Source organism: Dicentrarchus labrax, unplaced genomic scaffold (genome assembly GCF_905237075.1).
Source record: "Dicentrarchus labrax unplaced genomic scaffold, dlabrax2021, whole genome shotgun sequence".
Taxonomy (NCBI): domain Eukaryota; kingdom Metazoa; phylum Chordata; class Actinopteri; family Moronidae; genus Dicentrarchus; species Dicentrarchus labrax.
This window is the reverse complement of record NW_026136704.1, coordinates 16,155,347-16,171,623: the sequence shown is the minus strand read 5'-3', so window position 1 is coordinate 16,171,623 and position 16,277 is coordinate 16,155,347. Positions and strand designations below refer to the sequence as shown.

Genomic DNA, 16,277 nt, shown 5'->3' with positions numbered 1-16,277 from the left:
TACAAACATTTATCAGTGAAGCTCTGCTGGTGAGGATTTCTCCAGAATGTGCGTTAAAGTGAACAAACACAACGATCTGAGGCAAACTGTCTTTGGTCATTAAACCTTCCTCTTCCCTGTTAGCGGCTCTTATTTATCCAACTTTGGCAAAACATGTCATTTTTAAGTCAAACTACCTGTAGTTTTGCTGCAAGTTAACGTCCTCCGATCAATATCCATTTGTTTCCCCCCAAACTGCCGTTCATCCTTTCAACATATCACTATTAATCGGCATGAACTTAACTTACATATATCTTAATAAACAATAAATATTAAATATTTTGGCTGTTTTCAGTGTTCTATACAATACATTGTTCTATACAGACATTAATTTATCACTAAGTCACAGCTAAGTTGCTGCTACCACAAACATAATGCAACTAAGCTTCCTATCAGCTAACACAATGGCTTCAATTGACTGAAGATGAGATGGTTGATGATGATGAAGCTGCACAGGTACACTGAAGCCTCTGTGCTACTTTTACAACCACATATGCATCACATTTACTCCCAAACCTCTTGATATCAGTCCTAACTATGAAAGTTTGTTGTAACAAAGGTTTTTATTTCCAGTTTAGGGCACAAACATTGGCAGATACTGTACTGCATATTGTGGGAAAGTTGGCATGTAAATTACTGCATGTGTGAAGGGAAACAGAGAGGCAGTGATGATGTTTATCAGAGGTACTTTTATTGGTAACATCCATCAAGAACCATCCATCCTCCTGACACTGTCTGATGATGATGATGATGATGATGGTGATAGTGATGTGTGTGTGTGTAAAGTGTACATGTGTGCATACATATCTGGATATATCCAGTTTGTGTTTGTGTTGTTTGTTAGTGTTCAGGGCTGAGCGGTGGACGGATATCCAGCGTTCTCGATGAGCTGTCCTCTCCGACCACCTCAAGGCGCAGACTGGGCGTGCTCCGCTCGTCCTGGTCCTCTGATTGGACAGACAGACGCAGGATGCAGCCTTTGGGCAGCAGCTCCTGCTCGTACGCGGCGGCTAACTGGTTGACGACCCGTCGTTCAACCTGAGGGATCAGTGACGAGATTAGTGGTAAGAGTTTAGAAAATGTTTTTTAAATCAGAATACTGGTTTGTCTGCTGTGATGTGGAAGTGGTTGTGTCCATTATCTCAGATTATTTCCTATTTTGCATTTTGAATATGTTTGTTACTTATGTTTATTCGTGTTTCAGTTGTAAATGATTTGAATATTATTGCTTTCTACATCTGCTGCCGTCCCTAAAACAACATGTGGGCTGATAAAGGAAATTTTTTTGGCATTGTTTTCTGCCAACTTTGACTAATTAATCTGTAATCTTTCTTAAAGCCAAAGCTGAGGACAGTAAGTTCTGGCCAATACTCTTATTAGTTTTAACATTTTACTCACCAGCCTCATTACAGATGTGGTGAATCTGTTAGCCGCAGCTTTATAAACATTAAATGAATTGCCCAAACTGTGTCTATAAATGTCAATATGAGAACATTTAGAAGTACTTCCTGCTTGCTCTACTGGTCTGCTAAAAAAAGCTCATGTAGCAGACTTGCTGTGTCCCCCAGATCTCAGTAAAGAAACTGGTGATTAAAATGTTGTAACAACTGATAAAAATTATGTCTGACTCAACAAAAACAAGACCCAAATTTTAAAAAGACCTTTTTAGGCCTTTCGAATAGTTAATATGTTTTCAAGTCTTTTAAGACAACCCTGTGTGGCGGTCTGGGTGTTACCTCATGTTTGATAGAGCGTGCTCCGTAATGCATGTTGTACCCGCCCGCCAACAGGTCCAGAACCGGGCTATCCCACTGAAGAGTGATGTCATGGCGCTGCTTAGCCTAATGACAGGGCGGGAAAACAAAAGGTTGTGCCGGTGACAAGAGCGTTATAAACTGTCAAATCAGAAAGGAAAGGAAAGGAAAGGATGGTGGTGGAGACCGACGGAGAGATTGTGAGAAAGAGACAAACACTGAGGCAGAGAGGAGATACTGTCAAGCAGCATGTCTGCCAGTGCTAATCAACAGGCCCTTAATGCGTTTTAATCAAACAGCAGTCAATAGTAGAGCTGCTCATTTAGATACTGATGTTAATGCTCCATTCAATAAATACAATGCCATGTTTTACTCCAGAGATATAAAGACTAATAATGCAACATTACAAATACATTATTATGGCAACAATAATAGCACTAAAGATGTAATTTATTTAATATAAGTGAGTGACAAACAAATGGCTCGTGAGGTTTCTGTAATAATGAGATTTCTGCTGTAAGCACACATACAGAGGCAAGTTATTACAAGACATTAAAACATTAAGGACAACAGAAACACTAACAAAGACACAACAACACACACACATACACATACACACACACATACACACAGCAACATTCAAAAGACAAAAGACAAATGCACAGAGTGAGAGTCATGAGTCAGGTCCCTATCAGTTGCCTGCAGGGCCCATGTTAGCTGTCAGGACGCCAGCTGTAATATTAATAATTAAATATTGATGAAGGCTCCACATGTTAAACACTGTAATCACATTATAGTGAGTAGTAGTGGCACATAATATTGATCTGCGTGTGTTCCTGCACAGCTCAGTGACTGCAGTGCTGTGTCTCAGAGAGGCTTTGTTGAGCCTGCTCTTGTGTTAGTCTCTTATCTTCAACAGTATAAAACAAACTGTCAAGACATGTTGACTCAAATGATACATATTAGAAAGGTCGGGGGTTTGTTTCATTAACAAAATAATACAGTGCACAGATTGGTGGTTTGACAAGTACAATTAACAAACTGCAGTCAGCAGAAATTATGTTATTATCAGCAATACTCAAAGATTTTGGCACTTAACAGGTTTTTAAATGAAAATGGACTGAATATATTTATATTTATAATGTGTCCATTGTAATGCAATTTGCTTTTGTTACGTACCTTCTTGGCCCAGAAGCTGAGCTCCTTGCTGACCAGCTGTAGCAGCTCTGAGTGACAGAATGGCAGGAAGTATACAATTTCATTGATCCGACCAAGAAACTCGTCCCTCCGGAAATGAGCCTGGGGAGGAACCAAAGAATTAACAACGGCAACCGAAGCCTCTCAGGCCAATTAGAGTTTACTGCTGGAGAAAAGTAAACCGTTAAACTGCAGGATTCGTCTGTAATGACACCAAAACAAAGTGGGTTGTTTGTTTGTGTTTGTTTGTGTTGGTGTTACCTTCAGGATCGGTCGAATCACAGATTCTTTAAACTGTCGGGAGATTGTGACGTCACCACTTTTCTGTACGTCCTCTGGGGAAAAAAACAACGTCAACATTAAATTAACTTTTGATTCACCTGACCTTTGCTTACTCTATACGTCTTTACGTTGTACGACCAAATCACCAGATTTCTTTGTGATCATTTTGTGTTTGCAATGGCTAATGTTAGCAAGATACTGTCTATAAATTTAGACAATCTGACAAAACTATTTGGCCATACTCCACATCATATCATCATGCCCATTTTAAACAAAGTAACTGAAAATACAAAGTAATGTGTCAGAATGGGTTTCCAGTGTCTAATACAATCAATTCATTTTGCAGCTGTAGTGTATGATGTACATAAATGTCTGAGAGGCTTTTTAGACATTATAAGTACATGTAGTATATGTTGGTGCTTTTTTTCTCTCACCAAGGTTATCGGCCAGCTTCCTGCGGCTGACCTGCTCCGCTTCCTGTCGAAGCTGCAGAGCATGCTGGGCGATGTCATCACTTGCAACGTTAGACGTCATGATGAACATGGCATCTTTACATTCGATGGTCTTCCCCTTACCGTCTGTGAGGCGACCCTGAGAGAGAGAGAGATCCATTTACTGAAGTTACAGATGTTTGCAGATGTTTTATCAACAGAAACAGGATGAATGTAACCTCACAAAGGTTTGATATGTTTGTGTTTTGGTTTACACACCTCATCAAAGAGCTGCAGCATGATGGTGAGAACATCAGGGTGGGCTTTGTCTACTTCATCAAACAGGACAACGGCGTTGGGACACGCCTTCAACAGCTTGGTCAGCTGACCTCCTTCCTCATGTCCCACGTATCCCGGCGGGGAGCCAATGAACTTCGCCACCTGAGAGAGGGTACACAATGGGTTAAAATATTATAAAGTATTTTGCCAGGATCACACTTATAATTATTATCATTATTATAACCTATAATTCATTATGTTGCTGCAAACTGTGCACAATGTCGTAAAATAACGCAACTCTGATTCACTGATTAAAAGTATTCATCACTAAAGCTTCACAAAGGAGAACAGAACAGGGCAAAAAAACAACATTAATTTTGGTTTATGCATCCATTATGAGTACATAAACAGAATTAATCCAATGCGTCATTGCAGCAGAGTGATGCAACTGTAACAGATACTCTGTACCTCCATCTGAGCACCAAACATTTAACACAGTTTGTTGGATTCAGGCATCAGAAACAACCTGGATTCACACCGACGTATCTGGTACGTATAAAAAGTGTCTTACCTCGTGTTTTTCCTGGAACTCGGACATGTCCATACGGATGAAACCCTGCAATCACACGACGGATTTACCTCCATTGCTACTGTATCGCTGTGCTACTAATGGTTACCATGGAAACCGACACAAATTGAATTCTCTGTCACTTCCTCAAATGTGTTTTACATTACATACCTTTTTGATGTCCTTGTGCATGTAACGAGCCACCTGTTTGGCCAACTCTGTCTTCCCTGTGACAACCAGTCAGAGTAAACAGAGACATCATTTAATTACTTGGGTTTTAATATAACAAAAAAAACAACCCCTGCTCATTTCTTTTTTGTAATACATAAGTATGCAGAGATTTCAGGAAGTAAAGAAAACAAACACTCATTTCAGACAGAAAGACAATCTCTCTCCTTCTCTAAGTGCTGGTCTGAATCTCAGTGCCTCCCCCTCTGCAAAGCTTTCAATCATCTCCTGCTCTCCAGAAGCACACATTATGTTTGTCGGTAAAATATTCTGCATATAAATGCTCATATATGATATTGATGTCTTGTGTTTGGTATGCATATGGGTATGGTGTGTGTGTGTGTGTGTGAGTGAGTGAGAGAGAGGCTGTGTCTTGTTGCTGTGTTTAATATTGATGTCTCGTGGCCACTGTTTGTCGCTGAAGGCAACAGAGAATATGAACACCGTCTCTCCTTCATCTATCTCTCTGGCCTGTCATTTCACCATCTCCCTCTTTTTTAGCCATCTATCTGGCCCTTAATATCCCTCCATCTCCCTTTTTCTCTCTCACACACACACTCTTCTTCATCATCATGCTGCTGTTTGAGAACATTTGAGCTTTTCTCTAAACTAGAAATGTCCTTTAATATTGAAAATCTGCTGATACAGAGTTTATCTAAAACTCCACAGTACACACTTAGCCGAAAGAAGGCCAGTGGTTGTTTTTTTAAAGGTTATTTTTCTCCGGCATGTTGTTGTCCTACGGTGGACGATATGCATGGATAGAGGAGTGTCAGTGTGGATCTGTTGTAGCACAAATTTCCAGGCAGAATTTAGACAATCTCAATTCATCCCCAGTGGATTTCATTTTGTTGTTTTGTTAGTGTTGCTCTGAGATTTGTTCCCTTTCAATGCTGTGTGTCAGAAAGACAGTGTTACAGTGTTATAAAGTGCCATCAGCTGTTTCTTCCAGATCATACACAAACCCCAATTCTAAACCAGTATCCAGAAGGATCTGCTTTTATAAGCGCGTTTGTGCTTTTTTTTTTGACTGTCTGTAAACATCTTTATATATTTTGTGTAGTACTGTGTAATAATATAAACTTTAGTACCAATTCTGCTGAGTAAACACTAACACTAGCTCCTTTCCAGACCTAAAATGTTATCAGTGATTCAAAATTGTCTGCTGTTTGTGAGTCAATCAGGGTCTTTATGGGCGGGACTAAATGTGGTGTCACTGCTGTTAATAACTGCATGTAACCACAGAATAAATTCACCACACTAATGATCTCCTCCTTTTCTAAACACTCTGCCCCTGTCCCAACCCAACTATTTTTACTCACATAAAATGGCTGTTCGCTGTAATAACACTAGAAACTCTGGTTGGGAACACGACTAACATTAGCTAATAGTCTGCCAACCTGTTACTGTGTTGGCTGTAGGAATAGTACACTAGCTAGGTCGAACAGGCACTTCATCATCAAATACAGCCCCTCTTTTTATCTCTGAATTACATTTAATCAATTCAATAAGCAGATGTGAGAAAGTCATAAAATGCTGCTTTAAATTATTCTTTTAAATTGTGTTCTAGTAAATTATGACACCTCAGAGACGAACTCATTCACTGAATACTTTGGAGTTTCTCCAATTTGTGTTTTACAGTCTTTTGTAGTCTTTTGTAGTCTTGTGTATTCTGCGTCTTTTGAAATCAATAGACTGGCAGGAGGAAAATACACAAACTTCAGGAACTGAACTTACTCAAGTGCTCTGTTTGTTTTGGCAGCTACTTTTAGGAAACCGAAGAGGAGTTTTTTTTTGTGTGTTGGGTGTGAAAGGTGACATTTACCGATTCCTGATGAGCCGAGGAAGAGGAATACGAGGGGATGCTCTTCATCGTACCAACCATTCTCCTTCCTTCTGATGGCTACAGGGTGCAGAGAGAGGGAGAAAGAAAGGGAGGACTATTATTCCACTCATTTACATTTGTTGACTTTGCTTTTTGCATTAAGTATTTTAAGTTTCACCCAACTGAACCCGGTTGACCTGAGGGCAGCGGGTATCCCAGAAACTATGATAAAAGAGTGAGGGAGCAGGGATGAGAAAAGGGTCAGACACATTTGGTGGAGAGAAAAAAAGAAAAAGAAGAGAGAAAACAGAGCAAGAGAGCAAGATGAGAGACCTCCAGAAAGCTACCCACGATGCCTCTCTTCCCCCCTCAGTCAGTGGGGCCATTAGCCAGCAGTAATTGTGTTAGCCTCCCTGGCGCGGCCATGGCGAAATCAGTTTAGCATGGATCGCAGCCTCACACACACACACACACACACACACACACACACACACACACACACACACACACACACACACACACACACACACACACACACACACACACACACACACACACACACACACACACTTGCTTAAAGAGGAGTGCCTACCCAACCCTGCCATCACCCCAGCAACCACACTCACACACATACACAAAGACAAGATGATGAGGTGGGTCGGAGTGGAGTAAAGGGTGTATTTGGCCGTGGTTTGGCCACTCAACGAAGGAGCAGACACTAGCACAAACTCATCCAAATCGGAAGCTGTTGAGAGGCCGGGGCCAAAACCAGAGCCATGTATGAGCAGGGTTTTAGCCAGCAGGATCAAAACAACTCGGTGGTGTAGTGGTTTATTGGTTAGCACTGCTGCCTCGAGCACAAAGACCCTGGGTTCGAATCCACTGGCAGCTCGGGTCCTCTCTGTGTTATCTGGCTGTGGACTGTGCCAGCTGTTTTCTGTTTTACTCTAAAAGACATACATTTTAGATTAATTGGAATCTCTAAATTGCTCATAGGTATGGATGTGATTGTGTCAGTGTTCGCCTTGAGATAGACTGGCAACACAGTGTACCCCACCATTAAGGGGATGGGAGGCTCCAAAATAATAAACAGGTACAGAAAATCTTGATAAAGAGGACACAAACATAACCACAGCTCCTGTTACAAGCTGTGCAAGACCTCCCAGTACAACAGACATGCTGCTGCAGAGCTGGTATACCAGTGATCGTAACATTTCTATACAACTTATCCCGTATCTCATGAAATAACAACTTCTAGGTAATAAATGACTTACCCTGTTCCTTTTTGTCCACTCTGCACCAGAGTCATAATCTTAATGTCTTTACACAGAAACCTGTATCAGCTCCACTGTGAACTTTTGCTTTTTAGAGATTTTAAATATTTGAAACAAACTATTCAACAGAATTATTCTGTTTGTACAGAAACCGTCCCATCCATCAAATGTTCATTGTCATGAAAAAGAAATACTAGGAGCTAATACAAGTACAACCAAGTGATTAGTAAAAGAATGAATTTAGTATGGTTATTTTATTAATATAAGTGTAAAATGTTTAATTAGAATTTTTAGGGTTGGCATGTAAATACTGCCACCTCAAGGCGACTTTTCTTAGCCTGAGACACGCAATCTGCCCTCTCACACACTAGGCCTTTCTTTGGCTTCTTTACCTCTGGATCGTATATTTAACCAGATAAAACACAGTACATGTCTGTCCATTTGAATCTGACAAGTGAGAAGACGACCCAAAAACACTGGTGAAGGTTTAGCCGTCTGGTGCCTTTATGCCACATTTGTCCTTCACTTTCTGACCAGTTCTCATACGCCTGCCATGTATTTGCCTTTCTCAGGCGTTCTCAGCATATGTCTTATAGGTAGCAAAACAGCTTAAACAATGCGTTTCATAAGTGTACATTTCCTGACAAGTTAACACGTTCAACCAGAACGAGATAAGTCACAGGAGAAATCCGAGGAACCAAAATTTAAATTCAAGTCCAACAACATCTACAATCAAAGCATCTTTTACCAAAACAACGAGCCCTTTCCTGCTCACTCATTTTAATCCGCAGTGGCTAAGAGGCTCTGTGTGTGATGCAGCGAAGCTAAAATACTTCACGACAGACATGAGATCTGAGTGCTAAACTAGCTACTAATAGCTGATAATCATAAAGAACAGATGCTTGGCAGGAGAGGAGAAGGAGAGGGAGAATGAGGGAGGCAGAGAGTCGGCGAGATGACATGGTACAGTAGAGAGGAAAGCGGCAGGAGGAGCAAAGATAAGCAGAGGAAAGAGGAGTAAGGATGTGAAGGGAGATAAAGAGGGGAAAGAGAGAGGAGTGATGGAGATAAGGAGACAGAGAATGAGGTAGAGAAACAAACGAGTGTGTCAGAGATGGACACGGAGATGAATAGTGACAAGAGGGGCTCCAAAGCTCCGTCTGCTTTATCAACGGCTGTGTGAATGACAGCGTAACCTTCTGTGTGTTTGTGTGTGTTTTAGCTGATTGAGACCGACTTTGACAGAAGGGCACATTGACATTTCTCAGAGGAGCCCGACAACAACAAGGAAAAGAAGGAGGCACAAAACAAATGAAAGCTGGCTCTCTCTCTCTCTCTCTCTCTCTCTCTTTCACGCACACATGCATACACTCACACACTCTCTCTCACACACACACACACACACACACACACACACTCAGAGCAGTGTGTATTGGGCAGGTCTGGTTGGCTCTAACATGATTACAGAGGGATGATTCTCTTCAATAACTCTTAGCCCTGAGAGCTAAACCTGGATCAATCTAACCTCCTTCCTGTGTGTGTGTGTGTGTGTGTGTGTGTGTGTGTGTGTGTGTGTGTGTGTGTGTGTGTGTGTGTGTGTGTGTGTATAGTTGTATATCTCGCTGCAGGCCAGCTGTTCGTCATGACGAGTTCAGGTGGAAACAGGCGTTTTGGAGACATGGCAACACACCAAATGCAAAACATGAAAAAAATAAAATGAATCACAAAACTTATTAAACTAATTCCTTATCTGAACTTCTGGTGTGATACATTTCTACATACACATAGACGACTATTGTTGAAGCAATTATTTGATTAATCAATGGCGGAGAGATATAAAATTTATCTTAAACAACTGAGATAAAGTTTAAGTAACTTATCAAGAACAAATTCCAAATAATTTTCCATTTCCTGCTTTCAAATGGCTTTTTTTCTCTGATTTATATCACTATAAACTGAATATCTTTGGGTTTGGGGCCGTCTGTCACAGGAAACGAGCAATTTCAAGACGTTACCTTGGGCTCTGGGAAATGTTTTACTTTTTTTTTTTGACAGTATTACAGTGCAGAGAGGAATCATAGGGAAGGAGAAGTGGTGATGACATGTGACAACCACCAGGATGGCCCCTGTCATGGACAATTTTCACTTTACAGACTAAATTAATAATAGAAATAATCAACAAATGAAAAGATAATCAAGAGTTGCAGATTTCTGTCCATCATTGTAAGAACTCATAATATATAGTGTAGTAAAATATGTTGTTGTATGTGTTGCCTCTGCGGTGACATAATCCGGTCATGTGCAGCTCCCTGTTCTCTTATTATCTCTACATCCCTTTCTCATTTGTTTGTCTCCTTATCTTCAGTGTATCCCTTCCTCTCTTTCCTAGTGTATCTCCTCATCTGTAATCTCTACTTCTCCTCTCTGACTCTTTGGCCGATTCCTGCTCGACTCACCTAAAAACTGCCAGCATTGCACAACAATATAAGTATACATGTGGAGCAGATAACATGTTTTTGTAAATATCTTTGCAGATGGATCCTCTGTCTGCCTCTTTTAGGCGTGTTCTCTAGCTCACTTTAAGTGTGTGTGTGTGTGTGTGTGTGTTATATATTCACTGTAATACTTCTCAGAGATCAATAAGCTGTTCCTTTATCACTGTGGTGATGTCTTCTATAGCTTTCAGGACAATTTGCCATGATAACAACAATCATTCATCACCTTGCCAAAGACTACATGTCCCACGATTCTCTCTTCCTTCCTCGACTCCCAGCAAAACCTTCACTGACACTTGTAACTGCTGCTCAAACAGCAATTATATTTGAGTTTTTAAACATTTATAGTTTGTATTTATAGATATATGGTGTTTTTTTTTTTAATGAGGTCTGGAGGCAAAAATCCAAGTTGTTCTCCTGTTGGTTATAAACTCTGCTGTATTTGCTCTCACAAAAAAACATCGAAGATTATAATATCCGCTTCTAGCTTTGGGAGTGAGTTGATTATTTTCACAAATCTGTCCAAGATCATAAAAATAACACATAGCCTCTTTCTTCGCTACAGAACCCTTTCTGACACACACACACACACACACACACACACACACACACACACACACACACACACACACTCACTCATCTGCGGATCAATACATGGCCTCCATGGATGCCTGGTGTAATATCAGCTCTTTACTGTCTGCTGTGTTATTGTGCTCTAACTCATCCTCCCGGCTCTTCTCCATGCATTACACTCGCTCTCTTTGTCTTTCTGTCGATGCTCCGAGCTTTCTGGTTCTCAGCTACTTCTCTGCTATCTTCTCCCATCAGCGTTCCTGTCTCTTTTTTGTCTCCCATTGCCTCCATTTGTTTTACCCCCGTCTCATCAGTTTTTTTCCCTTCCTGTCTCCATCACTTTAGCTTTTTTGCCTGCCCATCCCCGACTCCCTCCCTGCGTTACAAAGAGGAGAGATGGACGGCACAGCACGGAGGAACGATGATGGAAAGATGCAGAAGGTGGAGGCCACAAAGTGAAAGTAAGAAAGGACAGAAGGGTGAAGGAGAAAGAGTGGGCGTGATGAAGATTGAGGGGGTAAAGAGAGAGAGAGAGAGAGAGAGAGAGAGAGAGAGAGAGAGAGAGAGAGAGAGAGAGAGAGAGAAACTGAGGAGAGGAAAGAGAGGATAGACAGAGGGGGAAATCAGAAAGAGGGAGAGTAAAAAGAAGAAGGAGGGGTGAAGGAGGGGGGGTCTGTAGTATGTCTCCTCTCTCTGTAATCGTGTTAACTGGCGGCTCCAAGCCTGGCCTCTTCAGCTGTCACACACAAACACACACACACACACACACACATGCACACAGCACCTGTGTATGCCTGACAGACAGCTCATTCATCACAATTAACCAATTACAGCCTCCGCCGGTCTGTCTGAACCCGCCTACTGCGGGAGGGAAGGGAGGAGAGCAAGAGAGAGGAAAAGGAGGAGAGCACAAAACAGAAACAAACTGGGGAAAAAAAAGAAAATAAAGAAAACAGAAAAGAAAAAAGCAGCATGGAAACAAAGAGGAGGAGGAAGAGGCTGTGGATTAAAAGCATGTATTTATGTCCACTTGTTATTTGTGGTGTATGGATCCATTGAACTGCATATATATATATATATATATATAATATATATATATATATATATATATATATATATAAAAATAGTGTGTGTGTGTGTGTGTGTGTGTGTGTGTGTGTGTGTGTGTGTGTGTGTTTACCTGAGGCCACAGTATTAATGGCCCCCTCCTGTCCAATGATATGCTCCTTCAGCCTCCTCTCCAGGGGGAACCTCCTCCTCTCCTCTGCCTCCCGCCGAGCCTGCGCCTCCTGGAACTAGATGGGAGTAAAAAAAAGATGAACATACAGAAAAAAGATGAAAGAAAGAGAAAGGAGACATTAGAGGGGAAAAAAAGTGGCAAAGTAGGAAATTAACTCTCAAGGAAAAGTCTTATTAGTATCATTACATTTTGTTCTTTACCACCTTTACCAACCTCACCCCCACTACAAAGACATAAAACAAGTACAGAGTGAGCAGCATAAACTCATCCATAGACTGTAAGGCTGTTTAACTCAGAATCCCTACAATAAAGCAATAAAGCTGTTCCTCCATATTTCCCCTTAACCAAATCATTTTATAAGGACAGAGAGTGTCGCGGGTTGTACAGATTGATATTTGTGATTTGTGGCTATATAAATAAAATTGACCTGACTGGACTCTCAAGTTAAAGCCAGCTGTCTTCCAAAATGCTTGGAAACCATTAATCTCAATCTCATGATGACGTACAAGAAATGTGATCTTTGCACGCCGATATTCAGACAGGTGCCTAGTACAATAAGTTAGGAGTCAAAGTAACAATAATGAGCTCCAGCACACTGTCAAAACTTATAAAGTAACTGCTGAGCTACATTTCAGTTAGGCGACTTTCGTCAGGCATTTTCTTCAGCCATCCTGTAAGTGCCCTTTGTTGTTATTTCATCAATAAATGTACAGTGTGCAGGAGCTGATTTTTGTTACTTGCATAAGAAAATAAATTAATGGATGTACAGTATTTTGTAAACAAAGCTACGTAAAGAATACAATATTTACACCATCATTTCGTCAATGTGTTAGATATCACAGAAACTGTGGACTGAAACTTTTAAAATGCATCTCCTTCTTTCTCTCAGTCTCTCTAGTTCCTCCCTTCACTCCCTACCACCAACTTCATCGAGTCATTTCCCAGCAGCTATCTGCTTTCTCCCTTCCTCCTCTTTAACTCACTCTACCTCTATCAGCCTTAGCCTCCATTTCTCTGACACACTTCCTCTTTGCTGCTGATTTGATCTCTTTCCACCTCTCCTTCTCTGCCCAGATCTTTTCTTTCCCCTTATTTTCATGTCTCATTTTCACACTTACACCCCCCGCCCAGTTTCTCTCCCTCTTTCTTCCTCGCAGCCGCCCATGACTCATTCATCCTCTCCTCTTTGTCTCCTCAGACTCCACGTTTTTGCCCTGCAGTGGAGGCAGGCTGTTTATTCTCTCTCTCCATCTTGCTTAGCGCTGGCCTGCTGTCAAGCTGGTAGATAACTACGGATAACTCAAGTTTTATTTAAGAACAGCAGACCCCGCTTCTACTACTATACCACTGTGAAATACCAAGAGCTGAGCAGTGAGGAGTTCCTTTCACTCAGCTGATTGTATAGTGTTGTACACTTCAAACCTGCCTCAAGATCAGCCTCAGTCAGACTTCCATCCAAGAAAATATTAGACAAAGGAGAACTGATTCTTTTACAGTGTATTTATAACGTGCTTAGTGTATCTTTAAAGTGTTTGTGATTATGTTAATGCTTACAAGAGCAGAAAGTGCTGAATCAAATCTCCATGCTGCCTCATCTGACCAAACTGACATGAATTTTTAAGTGATGGCAATCGTAAATACATTATTCTATCAATATATTTTAGACCACATATCTTGATATCAATAACATGACAATATTTTGGAGACGACTGATTTCAGAAGATATTTTTATGCAAGAAATTTTAAAGAAACAAAGTGCTTGAAAAAATCTGGGTATTAAGATTTCTGAGGTGGTTGTTTGTGAAGATTCATTGCCTGGCTATGTGCCGTGGTTTGATGCAGAGTGCAGTGATTTATTTTCATTTTAATGCAAGATGATGACCATCGAGAGCCTTTAAGATCAAGGTAAAACACTACATGTAAGCGAAATCACAATTCAGATTATCTAGTCCCATTTAACAATATGTCTATAAGGTGACATATAATCCAACTTCACTCTTAGGAACATGTTTTTAACCCCAGTTAACCTCCACCAGCTTTCACAACTCTAATACTCAATAGCACCTGTCACTCAGTCACCAGGATGACACAGACCTCCTGAGGAGTGTGTGTCTGCGTGCATGAAGGCAAGTAAATGACACAGATGTCTGCTGAGTGAATTGTGCTGAATCATTCAGACCAGGCCACAGGAAACAACTACAGTATCAAAAGCATTAGAGCACATTGGAAACTAATGTTGTTTTAATTGTTCAAACATTCTGTGCAACAACGTGTTTGTGTGTCTGTATGAGTGCGTCATACCTTGCCCTCCCACTGCTGCAGTATTGTGCTCACGTCTCCCTCCTTAGCGTAGGCCTGTGCTGTGTGTCCCAAACCATTGGTCTGCAGGGGGTTGGCACCTGTATGCAAACATGTAACACACACACACAAATCGTTCATACATTAGGAAAAAAAAATCCAATAACTTCTAGACACTCATAAAGTGGTTGAAATCAACAACAGAACATTTCTTTTTATAAAAATGTATCTATCTTTTATATTCTAAGTACAAGAATATGCACACAACACCTCAGCAGGAGGGTCGACACGTCGATCGAGAGAGTGAGGTTAGGGGTGAGAGGTCACGTGGGTTCAGGGGTCACGGACACTGCAGTGAAGAAGGAGGGCCACGCAATGACCCTGTAGGGGGTTTCATATCTGCAACGCGTGCCAATAACACACACTTTGACCCTTACACCCGCACACCAACACCCTGGATTATTATACAATCTATACACAATGCAGGGTGATGCAGGTTGGGGGCCATCGCACTTCCACACAGCAGGAGGGGTCAAAAGAGGAAAACTGTTGTTAAACAGCAGATCTAAGCATAAATGAGGAAGAAACATATCACAGCATGTGTGAAGTGTGCCAGGACTGGACAGCAGCAGGCTTGTCAGTGAGGGTGGTTAGCAGTGCCTTCTGCCCTGACCTGTGCCACCGCTCTCAACCCAGAGTCACCAACACACACGTGCCTACACATGAACAAGTGTAGGTTTCCATCACATCGTCTACAACGGAGACAAAATGCAATAAATAATGGAAAGGAATAGTTTTCTGTTTTTTCAGAAGATCAACTACACATATGAAAAGCATCCTTTTGTAAACAATCAAAGTAACAGCCATTACATAAAAATGTGTAGCTCAGGTCTACACATGCCCACCGCCAGGCGAGGGCTCAGTATCAAACCTCAATACTTTTCTGGTGTGTCCATAGCACCAAGCATCAAAAAAAGTGCATTAATCTGTTTTATAAACAAAAGGTTTTTCAAAAAAGGCCTCATTCAACGAACAAAGGTGCTCTCTGGAGAATAGTGTCGTAAACAAGGTACTTCAAGGATAATAAAAAGTCTTTAATATTTCATTGATGACACCAATGTATTTTAACCTAAAGCCTTTGTACTGAAAGCTTTGCTCAGATTTGTACTCTTCATTACTTATTATTCAGGCAAAGTCAGACAACATTTAACATTTGAGATTTTGCAGAAACATGTTATAATCCTCAAACTATGGTATGGAGAAAAACATGTCAAAACTCACATACTGTGTCAGCACTAGTATCAAAAATGTCAAACAATACCTAACCCTATTCCTGCATTTACCAATACAGGCAACAAACAGCAGGTTCAGGGCTTCATTCTAGAGATGAACACAATGCAGCACTCCTGTTACGCATGGATTTCTCTGGACAAACCTCACTGGTGACATGAAAGGATGAGATGACTAAGTGATAAAACTCATTGTAGACATATTCAAGAGTATATTAAGGTCTCTACTGTAACCCTTCAGCTGACGAGGGCAGAGATTTGTACTGAATCTAAAAATGATGCACAGAAACTACATTAACGACCACTATACTGTGTGTACAAGATGTTGAATGGTGCATTAAGAACCAGATGACCCATCTGAAGTTTTTCTGACTGAGCTACACTCACGAAAACTGTAACAGTGTATGTAATCAATACAAGTGCTGGTTGTTCCTATTGCTCTGAGCACTGACCGCAGAGACTAATAATCACTGTGATGATTATCGATAAACCCCTAAATTTTGTG

At 41.0% G+C, this 16,277-nt stretch overlaps 1 protein-coding gene across 1 annotated transcript in view; it reads right to left on the bottom strand.

The window, feature by feature from the left end:
* Nucleotides 1-708: 708 nt before the first annotated feature.
* Nucleotides 709-16,277, bottom strand: part of clpb (caseinolytic mitochondrial matrix peptidase chaperone subunit B) — a 30,993-nt gene continuing 15,424 nt past the window's right edge. Inside the window, exons 6-16 of the mRNA XM_051396939.1 lie at nucleotides 14,487-14,584; nucleotides 12,126-12,240; nucleotides 6,604-6,681; nucleotides 4,722-4,777; nucleotides 4,554-4,598; nucleotides 3,983-4,144; nucleotides 3,707-3,863; nucleotides 3,252-3,325; nucleotides 2,973-3,092; nucleotides 1,776-1,880; nucleotides 709-1,077 (exon numbers count right to left, since the gene is read on the bottom strand). Of these exons, the coding sequence (XP_051252899.1) occupies nucleotides 880-1,077; nucleotides 1,776-1,880; nucleotides 2,973-3,092; nucleotides 3,252-3,325; nucleotides 3,707-3,863; nucleotides 3,983-4,144; nucleotides 4,554-4,598; nucleotides 4,722-4,777; nucleotides 6,604-6,681; nucleotides 12,126-12,240; nucleotides 14,487-14,584 (1,208 nt within the window). The 3' untranslated portion in view covers nucleotides 709-879. The remainder of the gene's footprint in view (nucleotides 1,078-1,775; nucleotides 1,881-2,972; nucleotides 3,093-3,251; nucleotides 3,326-3,706; nucleotides 3,864-3,982; nucleotides 4,145-4,553; nucleotides 4,599-4,721; nucleotides 4,778-6,603; nucleotides 6,682-12,125; nucleotides 12,241-14,486; nucleotides 14,585-16,277) is intronic.